Source organism: Corythoichthys intestinalis, chromosome 20, assembly GCF_030265065.1.
Source record: "Corythoichthys intestinalis isolate RoL2023-P3 chromosome 20, ASM3026506v1, whole genome shotgun sequence".
Classification (NCBI taxonomy): domain Eukaryota; kingdom Metazoa; phylum Chordata; class Actinopteri; order Syngnathiformes; family Syngnathidae; genus Corythoichthys; species Corythoichthys intestinalis.
Window position 1 is genome coordinate 4,734,009 of NC_080414.1, and position 22,256 is coordinate 4,756,264.

General features: G+C 40.3%; 1 protein-coding gene across 6 annotated transcripts in view; it reads right to left on the reverse strand.

Moving 5' to 3' along the window:
• Positions 1-2,376: 2,376 nt before the first annotated feature.
• Positions 2,377-22,256, reverse strand: part of relch (RAB11 binding and LisH domain, coiled-coil and HEAT repeat containing) — a 63,061-nt gene continuing 43,181 nt past the window's right edge. For 2 of the 6 annotated variants that reach the window (XM_057824098.1, XM_057824096.1), the window contains 6 exons: positions 20,250-20,313; positions 20,029-20,167; positions 19,829-19,945; positions 12,980-13,068; positions 12,630-12,700; positions 2,377-3,656 (listed from right to left, as the gene is read on the reverse strand). In XM_057824098.1, the coding sequence (XP_057680081.1) occupies positions 3,536-3,656; positions 12,630-12,700; positions 12,980-13,068; positions 19,829-19,945; positions 20,029-20,167; positions 20,250-20,313 (601 nt within the window). In that variant the 3' untranslated portion in view covers positions 2,377-3,535. The remainder of the gene's footprint in view (positions 3,657-12,629; positions 12,701-12,979; positions 13,069-19,828; positions 19,946-20,028; positions 20,168-20,249; positions 20,314-22,256) is intronic. The other 4 variants (XM_057824101.1, XM_057824095.1, XM_057824100.1 and 1 more) reach the window with 3 other exon arrangements.

Here is a 22,256-nt window from a genome sequence, read left to right on the forward strand (position 1 = left end):
TATTTGCCCAACAGTACCGAACCCCCCCCCCCCCCCCCCAAAAAAAAGAAACTGCTAAATATACAGAGGTATGAAAAAGTACCTGAACCTTTTAGAATTTCTAACATTTCTGCATAAAATCACCATCAAATGTGATCAGATTTTTTTCAAAATCACACGGATGAAAAAACAGTGTACTTTAAAACCACCCAAATATTTATAGGTTTTCATTATTTAATGACGATAGCATGCACACAATAAATGCTTTGTAGCCAATTGGTTCACAGCTTCATCCTGGTTCATTTGGTCTAATTGGTCAGTCTACTGATGCCACTGTCAAATATAAAGTGTTACTTAATTACTAGCAATTAATCAAATAATGAACAGAAACTGAAGAACTAATTAGCACAGATCATGAATTCTGATTGTTATTTACATCTGTAGAGCTGCAATGCATGTTGGATGCCAACAGTGTTGAGAGCAGGTGGTAGTAGAGGTTGACTGTCTCCCCCCAAGTGAGCGGTGATGGCCAAATGAAGCTTCTTGAAGCAATGAAGCTTTGCAGCTAATTGGTTGATGTAGCTGTCAAATAAAGTATTAGTAAATACCATAACTAGCATTTAATAAAATAACAGGAACAGAAACTGAATAACTAATTAGCACTGAACATGAATTTTGATTGTTATTTACATCTGTTGTGCTGCGATGCATACTAGTAGGCATGTTGGACGCCAACAGTATTGACAGCAGGTGGCAGTAGAGGTTGACTGTCTCCCGCAAGGGAGCACTGATGGCCAAATGAAGCTTCTTGAAGCATTGCAGCCAATTGGTTCAAAGCTTCATAGTGGTTCATTTGGTCTTATGTCAGTCTTATGATGTCTCTGTCAAATAAAGTGTGACCGGCTAATATCTTTTGTGTAAATATCCCATAATACAGTGAGGAAAGCTGCGGCTTGTAGTCCAGCGCGGCTTATCAACACTCTATTAGGTACACCATGCTAGTAACGAATTGGACCCCCTTTTGCCTTCAGAACTGCCTCAATTCTTCGTGGCACAGATTCAACAAGGTGCTGGACGCATTCCTCAGAGAGTTTGGTCCATATTGACATGATGGCATCACACAGTTGGTGCAGATTTGTCGGCTGCACACCCATGATGCGAATCTCCCGTTCCACCACATCCCAAAGATGCTCTATTGGATTGAGATCTGGTGACTGTGGAGGCCATTTGAGTACAGTGAACTCATTATCATGTTCAAGAAACCAGTCTGAGATGATTCCAGCTTTATGACATGGCGTATTAACCTGCTGAAAGTAGCCATCAGAAGTTGGGTACATTGTGGTCATAAAGGTCAGCAACAATACTCAGGTATGCTGTGGCGTTCCAACGATGCTCAATTGGTACCAAGGGGCCCAAAGAGTGCCAAGAAAATATTCTTCACACCATTACACCACCACCACCGGCCTGAACCGTTGATACAAGGCAGGATGGATCCATGCTTTCATGTTGTCGACGCCAAATTCTGACCCTACCATCTGAATGTCGCAGCAGAAATCGAGACTCATCAGACCAGGCAACGTTTTCCAATCTTCTATTGTCCAATTTCGATGAGCTTGTGCAAATTGTAGCCTCAGTTTCCTGTTCTTTGCTGAAAAGAGTGGCACCCGGCGTCGTCTTCTGCTGCTGTAGCCCATCTGCCTCAAAGTTCAGAGATGCTCTTCTGCCTACCTTGGTTGTAACGGGTGGTTTTCTGAGTCACTGTTGCCTTTCTATCAGCTCAAACCAGTCTGGCCATTCTCCTCTGACCTCTAGCATCAACAAGGCATTTCCGCCCACAGAACTGCCGCTCACTGGATATTTTTTCTTTTTCGGACCATTCTCTGTAAACCCTACAGATGGTTGTGCGTGAAAATCCCAGTAGATCAGCAGTTTCTGAAATACTCAGACCAGCCAGTCTGGCACCAACAACCATGCCACGATCAAAGTCACTCAAATCACCTTTCTTCCCCATACTGATGCTTGGTTTGAACCGCAGGAGATTGTCTTAAACCATGTCTCCATGCCTAAATGCACTGAGTTGCTGGCATGTGATTGGCTGATTAGAAATTAAGTGTTAACGAGCAGTTGGACAGGTGCACCTAATAAAGTGGCCGGTGAGTGTATGAACAAAATGCTGTTTTCTTGTCAAATTTCGTAGGTGGTGGCTCATAGTCAGGTGCGCCTTACAGTGTAAAAATGACGGTACTCGCAGCAGCAAAATGTGTTTTAAAGCTTTTTTCTAATCGAATATCTTGAGTTAATTGATTAGTCGTTGCAGCACTAGTGCCATGCTTCATCATACGTTATGAGGACCTACCCTCGCCCACTCATGTCCTCCTAAATTCCGCCCCTGGTGCACAGACAATGTAATATACCATCATAGACTGAATTTAGTTCAAACCACTGAATCATAAAACAAAGGTGTTACTTTTGAGGTTAGGGAACACAATACTATTGCGGTTTAGTCCTTTAGTAAACAGTTGGGAATTCACCATTCAATGGACTTTGGTTAGTCGCAAATAAGACACCGGCGCACATGAAAGTGTCCGCTACGAGAGGCGGGGCTACGACCGCAGCGGTGTATTTGTCCGTCAAGTGATTTTAGTTTTAGTGCTTTCGGCACCTGTCGGCATTTCGAGCCATAAAACCCTTTTCTTTGCACTTGAATGCATAACTGACATGTGCACGTGTAAATACATAATAGTCTTTTATTACACCATAACACAGATTCCAAATATACACAAGTGCCAACCACTCAGGTCAAAGTATTGATCGTTAATTACTGTTTTTTTTTCCTTGGATCCCCTCCCAAAAACTTAAAATTTAAACTAACCAATCAAGACAAGACATATTGGACTTAAATTGTGGCCAAAAAGAACAAAACAACAGTAGTGATCATTTTGAATGTGCATAAGAACATACAGACATTAACATAAGAACAAAATAATGAAGTGCAAATTTCTTTGGAAGTTGGAAATGATGTTTTCAGTAAGATATAAATAAGTTATAAAATAGAAGCTATCAAAACAAAGAGCAGAGACGGACTTTTATGGAAACGAAGGCAAGACGATTATTTTCAACTTCAAGTAGGCAATGTTTCAGAACCACATACGCACACGCGCACACACACAAGCATTCGTAGTCTGATCACTTTGAGGGTTGAAGCCTCCAGTGCCAAGATTTTGTAGGACATGCTTAATATCATAGGCTGTCCATTAAGTGTTTGCTCCCAAATGACCACCGTTAGAAAATCAAAGGTGACCAGCAGTAGGTAGCACAACGGTTTCTTCCTCTGATGGAAAAAATAGTTCATAGTGTTCCAGGAATCACTTCAAGTTCTGAAATGTCCAATTTACGATGGAATACTGGACTTCCAACTCCTTTTCAAACATTAAGATGCCAAAGAAACACTGACTGAGAAAAAAACAAGTCAACGCTAGCCTCTCATCTGTTTAAAATGTAAATCACATTTGATTGGTCATCTACTTGAAGCACAGCAGGTGGGAATGGTCACTGTTCATTTCTTCCTCTGGAAAACGTTGGCCAGCATGGCGCCCGACGTGGTCAGCTGACCCATCTTGCTCAGGAACTTGGTCTTGGCGTCCTCACCCACCAAACTGGATGCGATAGAAATGGAGCTATGAACAAAATAAAAAAATAATAATTATAATTAAATAGTGTCATGTTTGGCAGCCTTTTTAAATTTTGTCATTTTAACGAAAACACTTATTAGTCTTAGTTAGGGTTGCAGCTATCGATTATTTTAGTAGTTGATAAATCGGTGAACTACTTACCGTAATTTCTGGACTATTGGGCGCCCCTGATTACAAGGCTCACCCAGTACATTTTTAAAGGAAAAACCATTTTGTACATACATAAGCCTCTCCTGCCTATAAGCTGCGTGTGCCCACTTAGTAAAATGAGACATTGACAAAGAAATACAGTTTTCAAACGTTTAATAACCAGTGTTTCCCACCAATGAACGACACTGTGGTGGCCCGCCACGGTCTCGTTTGGGCCCGCCACAGTCTCGTTGCAGCTTGCGTTGAACACTGCCAGAGCTAGCCAAATCTCCCATGAAAAAAAATAGCTCCCGTTAAATTGGCGTCAAGCTTGTGTATTTAGCGGTAATATAAATGAAGAAACACACTGTTGAGTCAAATTAAGCGGGCTTGCTCTCGGATGGAGGGAGGCGCCTTGTATCGCTCCCGTCGTCCACCCGAGACGCGTTATTTTCGACTGGGACTTGAGCTGACGGCCGGTGTCGGCACAACACCGGCCCGACGAGTGGTGGGAATGACTCTTGCTTCTTAAAGCTTTTCAGAAATACAGGGATCCCTCGTTTTTCGTGGTTAATGGGGACCAGAACCCGCCGCAATAAGTGAAAACCGCGAAGTAGCCCCCCCCCACACATTTTTTTGTGCGTGTTCAATGTATTTATTCAGATTTTACATTGGAAAAAAGATACATATTTATAAGACATGTTTTTTTCACTTTTTTCACCAAAGTATCATTTATAAATGGTTTTCAAGCACTTCAAAATGTAAGAATTATGATAAGTTTTAAACATGTTACTGCCCCACCGAATTATTTTTAAACAAGAATAAAGTAGTAAGAAAATGCTTGGCTTTATTAAATGCTTCATAGTGAGTCTACTCAAACCCTCTCAGGCTTTGTTAAACGGTGATTGACACATGTGCAAAGTTTTTCTTTTTATATATATTTTTTTGTTTGAAGCAACTTATTTGATTGAATAATAAAGACACAAATGTCCTAGCCAAACTGTGGCCCAAATGCAAAACAACATTACTTCAATGGAAAAATTTGTTTCAATCAAGAAAAATAGTTTTCAAATGCTTTTTTTTTTTTTTTGTCTCAAATTTATTTTTGCAATCAAAAACAATTTTTCTTATTGAAGTGACTTTTTTGGGATTAAAAGTATATACTGTATTTTGATTGAAGCAACTTTGTTTTTGATAGAAGTAACTTTGTTTTTTGATTGAATAATAAAAACACAAATCTACCTCCATCGTTATTGAGAGAGAAAGAAATTAAGAAAGCTTTAAAACTAAAAGCCACCGGGGAGTCTGTTTTTTAAAATATTTATATTTCATTACATAGACATGCCTCGTAGGGAAGGGAGATTGAGGGATAAAAAAAGGAGTTAGATGAGGCTGCTAAAGGCAGTGGATACCTCATCAGCTGGGTGAATAGCAGACCTGGTAAGAACAAGTTTGCAAGGATAGTCGGGTATTAAATACAATTATAAACACAATTACAATGTTATTTTTCTATAAGATTTTATGTCATTGCTTTATTAATCATTAGGTGCTAGAGTTGTTAAGTATGGATAATAATGAAATAATAGTTTTGAGAACACTGTGCTGTTGGTGGCTCAGTGACCATCTGATGTGGTTTGTTCTCAGATGAACAAGTTGAAGAAGGAAGTTTTGATGCAGAGGTTGAAGGAAGAAAAGAGGCAGACTGACTGAGTCACAGCCAGAAAGTGATGATAACAGTTTTGATTTCTATTCACTGTTGCCTCTCCCAATTAAAGTATGTCACAGTCGCAGCCAATTATTATCTAGAGCTGGTTAAAATTGAAGTTATGTTGTTTTAAGGTGTATTAAATACTTTTTCATGTGCCCCTTTTGATCTACGAGCACCCGCCCCTCCACCGGTCTCTGCACGGCCCTGCTGAAACACAGTGTGGGTTGACAGAGCTCAATATTTTGTTGGGGTGTACAATGTACTGGAACATATTTCCTCCACCCCCCTTCTCACCTTTTTAACCCCTGACCCATTTTCATGCCTGGCTATGAGAGTATGAGTCTGGCCACCATTCAGCAGAAAAAAATTTCCAAGGCGGAGCCAGCCACAGCAAATAGACAGCGGAGCGGACCAATCAGCGACGGGCTGACGCGATGTCGGTAAAGCGACAAGAAACTAGCGAGAGACATTTCAACATATTCAACATGGCGAGCGCGAGACAGAATGTTGGTTTTAGCGACTCGATGTGTTTTTGGTCATGTAAAACCGAATTTACCACGGATTGGAACATATTGCCGCTGAGTCTGGTGTACCAGGCTACGGGACTACTGTCTGCTGCATTTGGCGCGATCCGGCGACACCGCATACAGCAATTTATATTACATTCAGTGGTCTCAAAATGCCCTAAAGAGATACACCAGGCTTGAAAATGTACACACACACCCTACCCCGAGGGTCAGAGACCCTCCTACCACAGTCTCCTAAAATCCTGTGGGAAACACTGATAACACACCTTAACTTTTCGTTCCAAACAGTGCCGGCAAACACGGCAGTTATATAGCAGCGGCACGGAAGTTGCATAGCATCAACATGGCGGTGCAGCACTAATTGTGCTGGTTAATAAAAACATAAAAGTCTTTGTTAGCAATCTTCATCTTCCTCCTGTGCATTCAAACCATGAAAGTCTTCACCCTCAGTGTCGGATATGAAGACGCTCAGATGCACTTCGCCACGCACGCACCTACTCAGTCTGCCCTTCGCGTCGCCTTCAATGTCTCCCATAATGAGGCATATTCACTCCCAGCCTGTGCCGTCCTCCTCGCAGCAGACTGGCCCCTCAAAGCCCGTTGGTGATGGCGGACTCTTTCACAGCGCTTCACGATGCCAGGCTCCCCCAAAGCTGCTCTTCGCATGCGGTGAGTCTTGGCAAACGATCTCGCCGCTCGTCATCAAAGCGTCCCATACAACTCGGATGGCCAATTTAATTTCTTCTAGCATTTTCCATGATGCAGGTCTGCCAATTCTACTCATGCAAAGACGAGGGTTCGCCACCTCTATTCATGCACAACGCACAAAGTTAAACTACCGGTAGTAGTGCAAACTAGCGTCTTCCTCGTCACATATATTCCACGTGTCTCACTCCCACATTCCATGCTCGAGCGTCCCTGGCGGCCGTCAGAAAAATACAAAAATTGGCTGCATCATTGCACACGCCGCAGGACCCAAAATGAGAGAAAAAAGTAGCGGCTTGTAGTCCGGAAATTATGGTAGTTCGAATAATCGAGTAATCGGATAAGTAACATAAAAACTTAAAATACCTGAGCAGAGCCTCAAACGGTATAAAAAAAATAAAAAGAACAATGGCTAACTTACATAGCAAAAGTCCGCTAGCTTGAAAAAATGCTAACATTTATTTTTTTAACAACTCTTAACAAATGTTTCAAACACATATTCCCACAAAAACAGCTTAATATACCTAGTATAAACTAAATTATGAATGCATTAAAAAAACATTAGCTCAAACATAAACTTAGTTTATGTTGGTCTTAACAGGGAGCAGCAGGATTCAGCTATATCTTGGTCTCATCTGACCAAAGCACACGGTCCCAGTTGAAAACTGGGACGGTGTGTATTTTTGTGTGAGACCAAGATTGAGCTTTTTGGCAACAAACACTCTAAGAGGGTCTGGCGTGCCACGAAAGATGCGCATGCTGAAAAGCACCTCATACCCACTGTGAAGTATGGGTATGGGTCAGTGATGCTGTGGGGCTGTTTCTCTTCCAAAAGCCCTGGGAACCTTGTTAGGGTGCATGGCATCATGAATGCTTTGAAATACCAGGCCATTTTAAATCAAAATCTGTTGCCCTCTGCCCGAAAGCTGAAGATGGGTCGTCACTGGGTCTTTCAGCAAGACAATGACCCTAAACATATGGCCAAATCTACACAGAAATGGTTCACCAGACACAAAATCAAGCTCCTCCCATGGCCATCTCAGTCCCCAGACCTTGTTTTGTTACATAATGAGACATAATAAATAATTTGTTAATGTTATCCAGCCTGTGCCTCTTGACACATTAATATGCCTGTCTACTCCATCGATTATGCGCCACGGACCGGTACCGGTCCCCGGCCCGGTGGTTGGGGATCCCTACGTTAGATGGTGCTGCGCTAAAGGGAATGTCATGCCATGATTAACCAATATTGATCCATATATAACATGCATCGCATTATAAGCCGCACTTTCTGCTTTTGCGAAAATTGAGGCTTTTAGGTGAGCCTTATAGAGCAGATAATACGGTATATGCGGTGTTGAGAACTGAGTCACTATTCCAAAAAATGCCCTCCAAGTCATAATGGATTGGACGTCTGTTGCCGCTGATGAGTTAACACTTCAAAATAAAAATTAGGGCTGCAACTAACAATTATTTTTATAATTGATTAGTCGGACGAGCAATCATCACAATTCACCTTGAAGTTGTTTTAAGCATGTTTTAAGTAACAATGAAGACAAAATGGATGACTATTTACATCAAAAATAATATTTTATTACAGCTTCCCGACTTAACTGTAGTCTATAACTGTATTGTTTTAAGTACATGAAACTTGTTAAAGTTTTGTTCAAAATCCAATTTCAAAGCATTCTCTCTTATATGACAATTTACAATTTGAATGGGAGTTTGTGTTGACACTCTAAGCTTTTATATGAATGGGTTTATGTGTGGTTTTATTATAAAAAGAAATGAAACAACGTTACTATCTATCATTAACTCAAGTGCTAATATGCTTCTCCAAAACAAGTCAAACGGACATTTAAGACACTGATTAGCATAATCACTAACTAGCTTAGCGCTGCGTGCTGAGTAGTAACATCTCATCAGCAAAGAATATAAACAATACAATTGGCTTCATTAACTCACCTAGTGCTGCAACGATTAATTGATTAACTCGAGTAATTCGATTAGAAAAAAGATTTAAATTAAAATGTGCTGCTTCGAGTATTCATTTAATTCAGGTGCCGTTTTAGTGGTTTGTTTTGAAAGTGTTTGCATGTAGTTTTATTGATTTGGGTGGATATACTGCCCTCGAGTGGCAACAGTAAATATGATATAACTCATTTCACTTGGTTAAATCCAGCTGCTCCCTGTTAAGACCAACATTTTTTTTTTTTATGCACTCGTAATTTAGTTTATAGGTATATTTTGCTGTTTTTTTGTGGGGTATGTGTTCGAACTATTCTTCAAGAGCATTGTAAAAAAAAAAAAAAAAAAAAAAGTTTGCATTTTATAGCATTTAAGCTACGGAACTTTGCTATGTAAGTTAGCCAATTGGTCCTTTGTTGTACTTTGATCTTCATTTATTTACTTTTTTATACAGTTTGAGGCTCAGCTCAGGTATTTTAATTTTTTATGTTCCTTATTCGATTACTTGATTATTCGAACTAACTAGTTCATCGATTAATCGGCTTCTAAAATAATCGATAGCTGCAACCCGAAACTCACCTCTGACGGAGGCACACTGGATCTAACAACACAAAAGACAATCTAACACTTGACACTTGGCAATATAATTGATTCAGCATCCCAGCAGCAGCAGTTGCAGCAGTGAACTCTCTCTCTCTTGCTCTAATCACTGGGGCACACACGGAGCCTCACGTTGCACACAAACAAGGACCCAAACAGGACTGCTCATAGCAGCCTTTAAAAATCAACTATCAAATGAGTCGGCAACTAATTTATTAATTAATTTAATCGATTAGTTGTTGCTGCCTTGATAAAAATACATTTTAAAACCCGATCTTTTTCACCTGATTCCAATCTTCCTAAAAAGACGTGAACGTGCCCGATTTCTTATCAGGCGATCGGATCTTGGACATCCCTACTTACATGTCTAGAATGTATTTTTCTGATTACTTTACTGCTACCTAATTATAAGTTCGTTATAGTCTGCTGCCCTTTCGGTCGTATATATTCGGGTTACTTCACCACACTAAAAACGGAATTCTGTCAACAAAATACCCCTTATACAACACTTATTCCAACAACATAAAGTTATATAGATTTTATGATCAGTTACATTTCCGCAGACACTACGTGTGAGGTTGCATTACATGCAAATAGCGCTTTTCCAACGACATAGCTTGTCTGTTTTAAAGCACGAGTTTACTTTTTGTCTTTGTGTTGTCAACTTCTATTTTAAAACAGATGTTTAAGAGTTTGGTCAAGTAATATCAGAGGAAAATTACAACCATTCATTTAGATTTATTGTCCTGCGTGCAGTTTTCAGTAATTAGTTAAGCAATAGCAGAAGCTTGTAACTAACTGCTCACTCCAAAGGGGAAGTCATGGAGCCGTTTAACTGTAAAACATCTGGTTGGGGATGTACTAGCCAAAGAACGTCCTCGGCCATTAGCAAGTCATGCGGGCAAGACAATACTCAAATTACAATTACACTTAGGCATAAGTAACACAAAAGTGAATATGTAAGAAACAGAAGCTTTACTTTTTTCATTTGATGACGGTGTTGTTTTCATCTACAATGACTATAACGAAAATATCACCATGTAACACATGTTGTTCCCAGGTTCTAAGTGGTATTTCCTAGTTTGTTTTGTCGTAATGACATATAAAACCCGTATTTTGGCACGAGAGAATACAGTGCCCTCCATAATTATTGGCACCCCTGGTTAAGATGTGTTTTTTAGCTTCTGGGACCGTGTGCTTTGGTCAGATGAGACCAATCCGGCAATGAGACATAATAAATAATTTGTAATCTTGACACATTAATATGCCTGTCTACTCCATTGATTAGTCAGAGATTTTTGTACATCGCCCCCTGGTCGTTGGCCGCCATCACTGGGGTGTTTGCACACCTATTGACCCTACTCACATGACGTCACAACCACGCCCCCGCGCCATATTGTCCGTCAACTTGTCGTGTTGACGCATTACCGCTACGTAAATTCCTCCTATTATGGCGTGTTTTTCTGCTCGTTAACATTAATAATCAAAATGGTGAAGGCGTGTGTGGCGCTCGGTTGCAATAACAGAGAAGATAGACGGAGAGGCTTGAAGTTCTACCGTATTCCGAGAGACCCGGAGAGGAGAGCGAGATGGACTGCTGCAATTCGACGAGAAAACTGGGCTCCAAACGATTACCACAGATTATGTAGTAGTCATTTTATATCTGGTAAGATGCATTTAATATATATTTAGAGGGTTTTGGGCTGACAACCACAATTAAGATCATTGCTAGGCTAATCGCCAACAACATACACGCAGACGTTGTGAATGAACTACCTGAAAATATATAATTATAGGGGATAATAAGACAGTTGTCATACAATCAATTTACAATTTCACTATTGAGGTCAACAGCCCAAAAAAAAATTCAACTAGGGACAATCTGGAGTAGTGCTATCGCACTTCATATTTATTACATATTATATATGTATGTAGTGAGAGTGCTATCGCTAAACCATATAAACATTAAAAGCCCTAGCTCCATTGACAAATGACATGAAATAAATTAGACTTGACAGTGGATGTTAGCAATAACAAAAGATTTTGAATTGAAAATTTCGTAACTCACCTTCCCGAGCACAAGACAGATTCCTGCCGAATTTTCGTGGACCAGGACCTGTTTCACCCAACCAGCAACGAAGTATTTATAAGCCTCCAAGCTCTTAAAGTTTTTCAAACTTTCGTGAGAATAGGCTGATTTTGTGTGGACAACATAGTTGTAAATATCAGGGTAGCAGATGTCAGGCAGAGACGGCGAAGACAGCGGGTTGAAAAACATCGATTTAGGCATCAAATATGGATCTGGCGAATGGATAAACTGAAGCTTTTCCACATAACGCCTTTTATGCAACGCATCCAATGAGTTTACAGCGTCAGATAACACCGGGGCTTCCATGAATTGCTCTATAAATTGCACGACTAATTGAAACCATTGAGAATAGGGCTTAAAAATGACGGACAATATGGCGGCCGGATACAGCGACACGTCATTTTATGACGTAGGTGAGTAGGGTCTATAGCAGCCCAGCGTCAGTCAATGTAAACAGTAACGTTACCTGCTGTTCCTTTGTGTTCTGCGGGCGGCCAACTCTGCAATAGCGGACTGGGCACTTCCGGTCATTTTGCACGGATTAGTTATGTATGTGTGCTTGTCCTCGATATTGACGTAGGTACATCAGATTTGTTCGTGGAAATAATGAGCCCACACGTTAGTGAATATGCCTGAAAATAGACTTCTTTGGACAGATTTTTACGGGGAAAAGGCCACCACCTTAGCCAGAAGACTACGTCCATTCTACATAAAATGTGGCTAAAAGCTAGGAAATGATGCAACAAAAGCGAATGCACTGAGAGCATCATACCTCGAGGCAAACCCTATTGCTAAAGCCTAGAAACCTTATCACAATTAGAGAAGAGCCCATTATACCTGCGACCATGGATATTTACCGTCAGTAAGTTTTAGGAAAGGCTGTTAAAAAAGGTTGATTCAGCGTATGGTGTTTGTTTTTAGCCCCGTCGCGTTATTTTATATTTACTGTAATTTTCTGCCACACATTGCCGGTCCATGAAAAAAAGGCCCACATCACACCGGCCTGTGGTGCAAAAAAGGTTGGGGATCACTGATCTAACGATGTAAAACGCAACTCAAACCACTACTACTACTACTACTGCACCTTATAATGCGGCGCATCCTATATATGAAAACAGTTTAAAAATAGGCCATTCATTAAAGGTGCACCTTATACGCCGATGCGCCTTATAGTGCGGTAAAATACAGTACTTGAAAAAATTCAAATAATGCAAGAAAGTCATTCTTCTTACCCTTGGGGATCTCCAATTCCTCTGTTTTCCACCTTGATCTCACACTCTTTGACCATTGAGCTCAGAATCACCTGCAGGGGAAAAAATATGACAGCTAAACACAATGATGACGTTAAGAAGATATTTGTATGTTAGCAGGTTCCTTAATAGGCCGACCGTCTGGAAACAGATTCCGGAGTCAGCTGATTGTTAGTCACCTTGGGAAAAATGCTCACATGAAATGAGCTCGCGTGAGATTTGGAGACAGATAAAAGCGGTAGGAGTTTTTAAGCACTTTGGGTGGAGTGTCACGGTCATGACATTACTGTGCGGGAAGTTGGATGTGCGTGAGCAGTGAGTGGTTAGCTGACCTCGTGCTCTGGGGAAAGCTGCTCCATGTCTGCCCGGAGACACCTGAGGCCTGGCAGGAAGTGGTTGACCATCACCTCCTCAGAAATGACTGTGCATGTCGGGTTAAGGCAGGCAAGACAGCTAAATTCCATAAATTTATACGGATTACATAAAGCCTCACACTGTATTAACTCTTCAAATGCTAACTGACTAGCTGACTTTTAACAAGCCGAAGCTGCAAATATGCTACCTCCAGGGCTCCAGAATAACATTTTTTTACTAGAAGCACAGTGGCCTAGCAGAAGATTCAATAAATCGACATGCAAAGTTTTCCTTAAATTTTCACTTTTAAAACCTTTTCTCTATCAGTTTTGACACCAACCATGGATGTGGAGTGTCCCATTTGTCAAGTTCAAAAATAGATCCTTAGGTAGACATTGTAAAATTACGCAAAAAATAAGGAGAGAAGACACTCAATTTTCTTGGCCAAGGAGAGCAAAAGAGTGACTAGTGACAGTCACCAAAATTCATCTAAAGAAAAAATCCTCCTTGGTATTTTATTTAGGGGTTTGTCCTAATACAAAATGGATGCTGCCCTGAGGGAGGGGGAAGCAAGCTGGAGACACCCATGTGATTTTGATTGGATATGTGTGTGCATGTAGGTGGAACTAAGTGAGTACACGTGTGTAAGCAAAGGCTCATGTAAACAATCATGTAAACAGTCAAAATGACCCAGACGCTTCAGTTATGCAACGCTGCGGCCATGGAAGATGTCCTCGGATGGAAAATTGTCCTCGAAGGTCTAGATGAAAGTCCAGACGCCAGGTGCTGAAGATGTCTCGGAAGGTCTAGTGACGCAATGATGCGGCCATGAAGCAAGGCAGTTGTCATCCCGACCCTCTTTTACTCTTTGTAACACTTAAGCATTATACTACAACCTAGTATAGCAAGCAATAATCATTTACTGGTTATATTAATAAGAAAAATATGGCAATATGTTTTATTTATGGTATATATGAGCACAAGCAAACATTCAATCAATCAATCAAGCAAATATTTAATCAATCAAACCTCGATAATTACCTCAACACCATTCATGACAAAAAATAAATATATGAAAAAGAAGTTTAAAAAAGCAGAATCTAAAGATAGTCATTGGTTTAAGTCAGGGCCAAGAGAGCCAAAACACCCAACATATTTTAAAATATGACGATGACTATTTGGTCGCAGTCTGTAGCCCTGAACTCATTTAGTTACTACTTTGCACCGAAAGATGGCAGATGTCTACAGAGCTTCAAATACAGTGGTAACGCTACTTACAAACGTCTTTACATACGAAATTGTCAGGTTACAACACGCCTCAACTGGAAAACAAATTTCAAGATACGAAAGGCAAAAATACAGTCTGGGCTGCTACTCGCAGCTCCCAGAGATTACTGAACGTAAAATACTTACTGCTGCTCCACCAATGGCTATTGCCTAGCATTCCTGGCATCCAATCGGCTAAGAGGGACCTCTACTGTATGTGTATGTGTGCATCCCAGCGTACTCTTCATTTGCCCCTCGTGTTCCGACAGCTTTACGTGAGTGTATTAACTTTTATTTTTTGTTTTTTACTAGGGCTGTCAAAATTATCGCGTTAACGGGCAATAATTAATTTTTTAAATTAATCACGTTAAAATATTTGACGCAATTAACGCAGATGACGCTCAGACAGATTTAAATGACGGTACAGGGAAACGCTCACTTGTTAATTGTGTTTTATGGAATTTTGCCGCCCTCTGCTGGCGCTTTGGTGCGACTGATTTTATAGGCTTCAGCACCCATGAGCATTGTATAAGTAATTATTGACATCAACAATGGCGGGCTACTAGTTTATTTTTTGATTGAAAATTTTACAAATTTCATTAAAACGAAAACATTAAGAGGGCGTTTTAATATAAAATTTCTATAAATTGTAATAACATTTTTCTTTTAAGAACTCTTTCTATCCATGGATCGCTGTAACAGAATGTTAATAATGTTACTGCCATCTTGTTGATTTATTGTTATAATAAACAAATACAGTCCTTATGTACCGTATGTTGAATGTATATATCCATCTTGTGTCTTATCTTTCCATTCCAACAATAATTTACAGAAAAATATGGCATATTTTATAGATGGTTTGAATTGCGATTAATTAATTTTTAAGCTGTAATTAACTCGCTTAAAAATTTTAATCGTTTGACAGTCCTATTTTTTACATTACGCACAACTCTCAATTTATTTACTGTGCAATAATCTATTTGTAACATGTATTTGTTGTTACATGTGTTGATACATATTTATGCTTTATCAAAGATTTATGTTTGAATTTGGGGGGGCTTGGAACAGATTAGGGCAGTTACATGGAGAACTAGTCTCAACTCACCGAATTTTCAGGTGACGAAACTACTTCCAGAACCAATTTTTTACTTAAGTAGAGGTACGTACCACTGTATATTTCATGTATTAAGAAACTAATCATGAAAACGACTTTACAGGACAGATATGGTAGAAATAGCTGCAGATGTAAAATGTAATATTCACATGATCTTTGCTAGTCACAAGATCTGTTGGTCAAAATCAGTTTTCCATCAGTCAATTTACTTGGAATAACTGACCAAATATGCTTGCGGAAGTGGTTAAAACTGTTTTTCATTTTTGCATCTTATGAGGAAAAAAACATATTTGGCGCAAAATAGCCAATCTTGGATATTTCACAATATGGGGAGCTGATAAAAAGCATTGTTTTTTTCCAAACCAAGATGGAGTAAGTAAGGTTAGCATTGCTAGCTTGTGTTTTCTTCTCAAGCTTTACCAGATGTTAATTCTCATTTCTTTGCCAGAAAATTACCGCAATTTTCGGACTATAAGCCGCTACTTTTTTTCCTTCATTTGGGTTCCTGCAGCTATTTGTTGATTTATTTGGGTTAATAGGTAAGACCTTATTTGACAACGGCATCATAAGATCGTCATAATTATGAGATGTCACGATCATGGGTATTACTGAATGCTTATGGACAGATGTTATTAAGTTTCATCCGTCAAATTATGTCAATAACTCCATTTATGTCCAGCTTGGATCTTTTACATCCGTTCAAAAGTGAGATAATTTACCGGAAACACTAAATCACATCTGTTATACGCATTCGTTAATGCTCATGGCAGTGTCATGTCATAATTAAGATGGCAAGTCTTAAGGCGCCACTGTCAAATAAAGTGTTACCAAATACCAAAACTAGTTATTAATGAAACAAATGGAACAGTAACTGAAGAAAATATTAGCACAGAACATAAAATTTGATTTTCTGTAGCGCTGCAATGCATGCTAGGAGGCATGTCGGACATCAACAGTGTTGACAGCAGAGGTTGACTGTCTCCCTCAAGGAAGCAGTAATGGCCAAATGAAGCTTCTTGAAGCTCTGAACCAATTGGCTGCCAAGCTTCATGGTGGTTCATTTGGTCTTAAAGTGTTACCGGTTAATATCTTTTGGTTTAAATATCCCATAATACAGCGAGGACACCTGCAGCAGCAGAGATTGACCGTCTCCCTTAAGGGAGCAGTTATGGCCAAATGAAGCTTTTGAAGCAATGAAGCTTTGAACCAATTGGCTGCAAAGCTTCATGGTGGTTCATTTGGTCTTAAAGTGTTACCGGTTAATATCTTTTGGTGTAAATATCCCATAATACAAGGAGGACAGCTGCAGCAGCAGAGATTGACTGTCTCCCTTAAGGGAGCAGTTATGGCCAAATGAAGCTTCTTGAAGCAATGAAGCTTTGAACCAATTGGCTGCAAAGCTTCATGGTGGTTCATTTGGTCTTAAAGTGTTAGCGGTTAATATCTTTTGGTGTAAATATCCCATAATGCAGTGAGGACAGCTGCAGCAGCAGAGATTGACTGTCTCCCTTCAGGGAGCGGTTATGGCCTAATGAAGCTTCTTGAAGCAATGAAGCTTTGGTGGTATATTTGGTCTTAAAGTGTTACCGGTTAATATATTTTGGTGTAAATATCCCATAATACAGTGAGGACAGCTGCGGCTTATAGTCCAATGTGGCTTATCTATCAACAAATGCCATTTTCGTGCCAAATTTCGTGGGTGGCGGCTTATAGTCAGGTGCGCCTGATAGTGCAAAAATTACGGTAGATATCAAATAATTTCCAAACATGAACAGATCATCCGTCCATCCATTTTGTACACCGCTTATCCTCTTCACTTGGCGCCAATCATTCAGACTAAGCGAAAAGCAACCTGCACCACGGACTGGTCGACGGCCAATCACAGATTAACACTTCATCGAATTGTCAAGTTATTTCCAAAACCCGCACTGCTGCTATGTATGGCTGATTCCAACTATAACGCCAAACATTCCATTGTCATGAGCACCTGTCTGAGCCAGTGACACCACATAGGGGGCAGACAGCGCTCATCTACATTTGCAGCGATGTGAATGTTCAACATCAGCGCCCTTAACCATAGACTTCATTACCTATTGACGTGACACTTTGTTATTCTTTGCATCACGCCTTATCAGAGGGGGGCGAGCTTCATTTAGTATAGTTAGGCGAAGACGGCACGCTCATGTCTAAACTGGATTCAAGCTTGGATTGTTGAAGAATTACAAACAGGAAGGATTGTCTCAGGAGTGATTTGTTCGAGGATTCAAGGTAAATATTATATTTTTCGTACCATGCATGTATTTTGAAACGTTGTGGAAAAAAATCAATGGGAGAATGGGAACTGCTACGGCATTGGCGTCATTTTTCGATATATATACGTAAAATAGATGCGTAACTGCCTGTTTTTTTGCTCTTTTAACAAGGAATCGAGACAGTTGTACGTCCATATCTACAAAGAATTCAGTGATCGAAGCATTTATTAGCAGGAATTTTCTTCTTTGTTCACACATTAAGGCGGCTAATTTTTGTAACTGACTAGCCTCATAGTTGGCAATATTTACGCCAAATAAATGCCACCTGCACATTTCTTTTGCTTTTAAACAAAAATTGAGACTGTCTGTCCATATCTATAAAGAATTCAGGGAGTTACGCATTTCTTCACAAGAATTTTCATCAGAAAAGCTCTGTTCACTTCAGGCGTCCGCTAGCCTCATTCGCTAACAGAGTAGCATTGTACTTCGACATATATACGTAAAATAAACACTAACTGCACGGTTTCTTTGTTTTTAACCAAGAACAGAGACTGTTTTACGTCCATATCTATGAAGAATTCGGGGATTTAAGCATTTATTCACAAGAATTTTCGCCAGAAAAGCTCTGTTTACGTCAGGCAGCCGCTAGCTTCATTCGCTAACAGAGTAGCATTGTACTTCGACATATATACGTAAAATAAATGCTAACTGCACGGTTTCTTTGCTTTTAACCAAGAATGGAGACTGTTTTACGTCCATATCTATGAAGAATTCAGGGATATAAGCATTTATTCACAAGAATTTTTGCCAGAAAAGCTCTGGTTACGTCAGACATATATACATAAAATAAATGCTAACTGCACGGTTTCTTTGCTTTTAACCAAGATTCAAGACTGTTTTACATCCATATCTATGAAAAATTTGGGGATTTAAGCATTTATTCACAAGAATTTTTGCCAGAAAAGCTCTGTTTGCGTCAGGCTGCTGCTAGCCTCATTCGCTAACAGTATATAGTGTATAATGATAATAAAGGGCTATTCTATTCTATAATAAGCTGTGATTGTATAAAGAATTTATTAATTGCCTATTTACTGGTGCTGCATCACCAGTAGGTGGATGGCGAGATAGTGTAAAGCGCTTTGAGCGCCTTGAAAGGTGGAAAAGCGCTATATAAGTATAACACCATTTACCATTTACATATTATTTATAATTGACTCTGCATGTTTTCCTCAAGTATAAGTAAGTTTCTGATGTTAAATTGAGTGATTTATTAGCTGTTGAAAACTTGCAGTAAATAAGGAAAACGTTTTTGCTATTTTGGTCAAAAACCTATATATGATATGTTAAATATTGCTATTGATCCTGAAAATATAGGTGATTGTCTCTGCATTTGGTGATTTTTGTGCATCTAGTGTAAAATCTTTTTAAAAATCTTTTAAGTTGTGTTATACTTATATAAACAATAATTATTCGGGACTTTATAAGTGAACGACTTTTTGATGCCGCTGCTCATGGAGACTCATATATGGCTAAGGTAGGTGCCTCTTTTGGTTTTAGGTCGGTAGCAGCTTTAGTTTTGAAAATATTTGAATTTGAAGTTTTTGAAAATAGGCCCCCCACGAATCGGCCCCGTTTCCCGTGTCGTGTCAATAGGTTATGAAGTCTATGCCTTGGCGCTGATTAGAAGAGAAAGTAGTTCCGTGGGAGGTTAAGCATTGGAGGTTAGCGCCATTGCCACACTATGAAATGACAGCCTGACGATGACCCGCAGGAATGGACCGCCGACCGGTGACTCTACCGCTGATGTGCATGCTGGAAGTAGGTGGGGCTCCCAGGGGACACGCAGCAGACAGAAGAGCGTGTGAAGCTAAGAGACGTACCAGAGAAAAGAAGGGCTAGTGAAAGAGCTATTCTGGGTTGACGGAACCAACCACTGAAGTTGATGTTCACTTGTTTTTTTCTCTCACGCTCTCCTTTCTTACCCAACCTTGTAATTACGTCTAGTCCTAAAAAAAGGGGGGTGGGCAAACTTATTTTTGCCTCTTTTGCTTCCAGCCAAACGATAGAAGAACTCTGCCAAGACACACACATAACCGGACCGCAAGCTACGGGCCACTCACGATGCACATCACGAGGATCAAGGGTAGCATCAACGTGAAGTGACCCCGAAAGCACGCTGACAAATCAAAGGATACAACAGCAGGAGAGGGCGCTGTAGGCCTCGAACAGCTGGGTGGCGATGTCGATCCGCTTGTTGTCCACCGCTTGGCTGTTGTTAGCATGCGCCAGCTTGTGCAGGTGCGGCAGTACGACTGGATCGAGGAGCAGAAATGACAGGTGATTAAGGGTACGCCGCTGTGAACAGGTGATTTTCTTTCGTTCTGTTTTTGCATACACTCGTCTCTGAAGCGAGGCTCCGCATTGGGCCCGACCCGTCCGAACGTCCTGATTATCTCCATGTGCAAAGAGTGCTGATCTTGATACTGAGGGTCCTCTAGGAAGGCAGCCAGCTGCATCTTGACACGCTCTTGTAGCTAAAAACACATGGAAAACATTTGCATTTGTTAGATTACATTGCGCTTTTGCACAATTCTGGAGATGTTTTGGACTCCTTACCTCTTTTTGTGTCACTGTCTCCATTATCGTACCAAAGGCAGGAATTGTGGATATCCTCACAGAGCTAAACACAACAGGAAATCAATGTCAAAAATAAAAGTATGGTGACTATTCATGACCTTTTCACAAAAATTGCCACAAGAAGAGATAATTAAAATAATTGAAATGTACAGTGAGGAAAGTAAGTATTGGTACTAAAACTGCAATTTCTGGAGAAATTACTCTGGGTCTTTGCTGTGTGGAGATACAGATCTAAGCCCTGCCCAGATTGGTTTGGGGACATTTCGGGGACCAATAGATTCAACAAACATGATCATCATTGGCATTAAACAAGGTAAACGCCATTGAAAATCAAAAGGAAATTTGGACGTCCATGGCCATCAATAACATCGACATCCATATGCGTCAATGGAATTCAAGTACATTGGCATCAATAGAATCGACAAACATGGTCGTCAATGGCATATTTTTGAATAGGCCTCAATGCAATGTTAATGCCATTGGAAATGAATGGGAAATTTGGACGTCCATGGCCGTCAATGGCATGGAATTCCATATGCGCCAATGGAATCTGGGACATTTCTGGGACACGTCCTATTGATATCTGGACATTTCTTGTTGATTTGGGGACATTTATTTTTTTCTCATTGAAAATGAATGAGAAATTTGGACGTCCATGGCCGTCAATGGCATCGACTTACAAATGTGTCAATGGAATCCAGGTACATTGGCATCAATAGAATCGACAAACATGGCAGTCAATGGCATCTGTTTAGACTGGCCTCAATTCAATGTTAATGCCTTTGGAAATGAATGGGAAATTTGGACGTCTATGGCCGTCAATGGTATCGACTTCCATATGCGTCAATGGAATCTTGGACATTTGGGGGACACGTCCTATTGATATCTGGTCATTTCCTGTTGATTTGGGGACATTCATTTTTTTCCCCATTGAAAATGAATGGGAAATTTGGACGTCCATGGCCATCAATGGCATCGACTTCACAATGCATCAATGGAATCTGGGACATTTGGGGGACACATCCTATTGATATCTGGTCGTTTCATGCTGATTTGGGGACATTAATCATTTTTCCCATTGAAAATGAATGGGGAAATTTGGACGTCCATGGCCGTCAATGGCATCGACTTACAAATGTGTCAATGTAATCCAAGTACATTGGCATCAATAGATTCGACATACATGGCCGTCAATGGCATCAATGCACTGTAAATTCCATTGGAAGTGAATGGGAAATATGTACCAATGTTGCATCCCATTAAAAATGAATGGGAAAGTTTTTGGCAAATTTCCGGAGAACCGTAAATTTTTTCCAAATTCTGTATACATATATAACTTTTCTGCCCCTCACCGTACCGGAATTTTTGATGTTCAAATAATGTGATTGATACATTTAGAATATTTTTGGTTTTATTTTTTTGAAAAATCTGTGAAAAAATCTGGAGAAATTACTGTGGGTCTTTGCTGTGTGGAGATACAGATCTTAGCCCCACCCAGGTTGGTGCGGGGACAATATCAGGTCACTTCCTGCTGATTTGGGGACATTTGAGGGGCGTGGCCTGGTCATTTCACGTCATTTGGGGACATTTAGGGGGCATGGCCTGGTCTTATTAGGTCATTTGGAGACATTTGGGGGGCGATGCCTGGTCATATCAGCTCATTTTGGGACAATTGGGGGGCGATGCCTGGTCATATCAGCTCATTTGGGGGGCGTGGCCTGGTCATATCAGGTGATTTGGGGACATTGGGGGGGGCGATGCCGGGTCATATCAGGTCATTTGGGGACATTTGGGGGCGTGACCTGATCATATCAGGTCATTTGGAGACATTTGCGAGGCGTGGCCTGGTCATATCTGGTCATTTGGGGGGAATTGCAGGGGTGCCAATACGTTTGGCCAGCAGTGTATTAGCAGTACAATACAAATACATTGTTTTAAAAAAATCATACACTGTGATTTCTGGATTTTTTTTTCATTAGGAAGAAT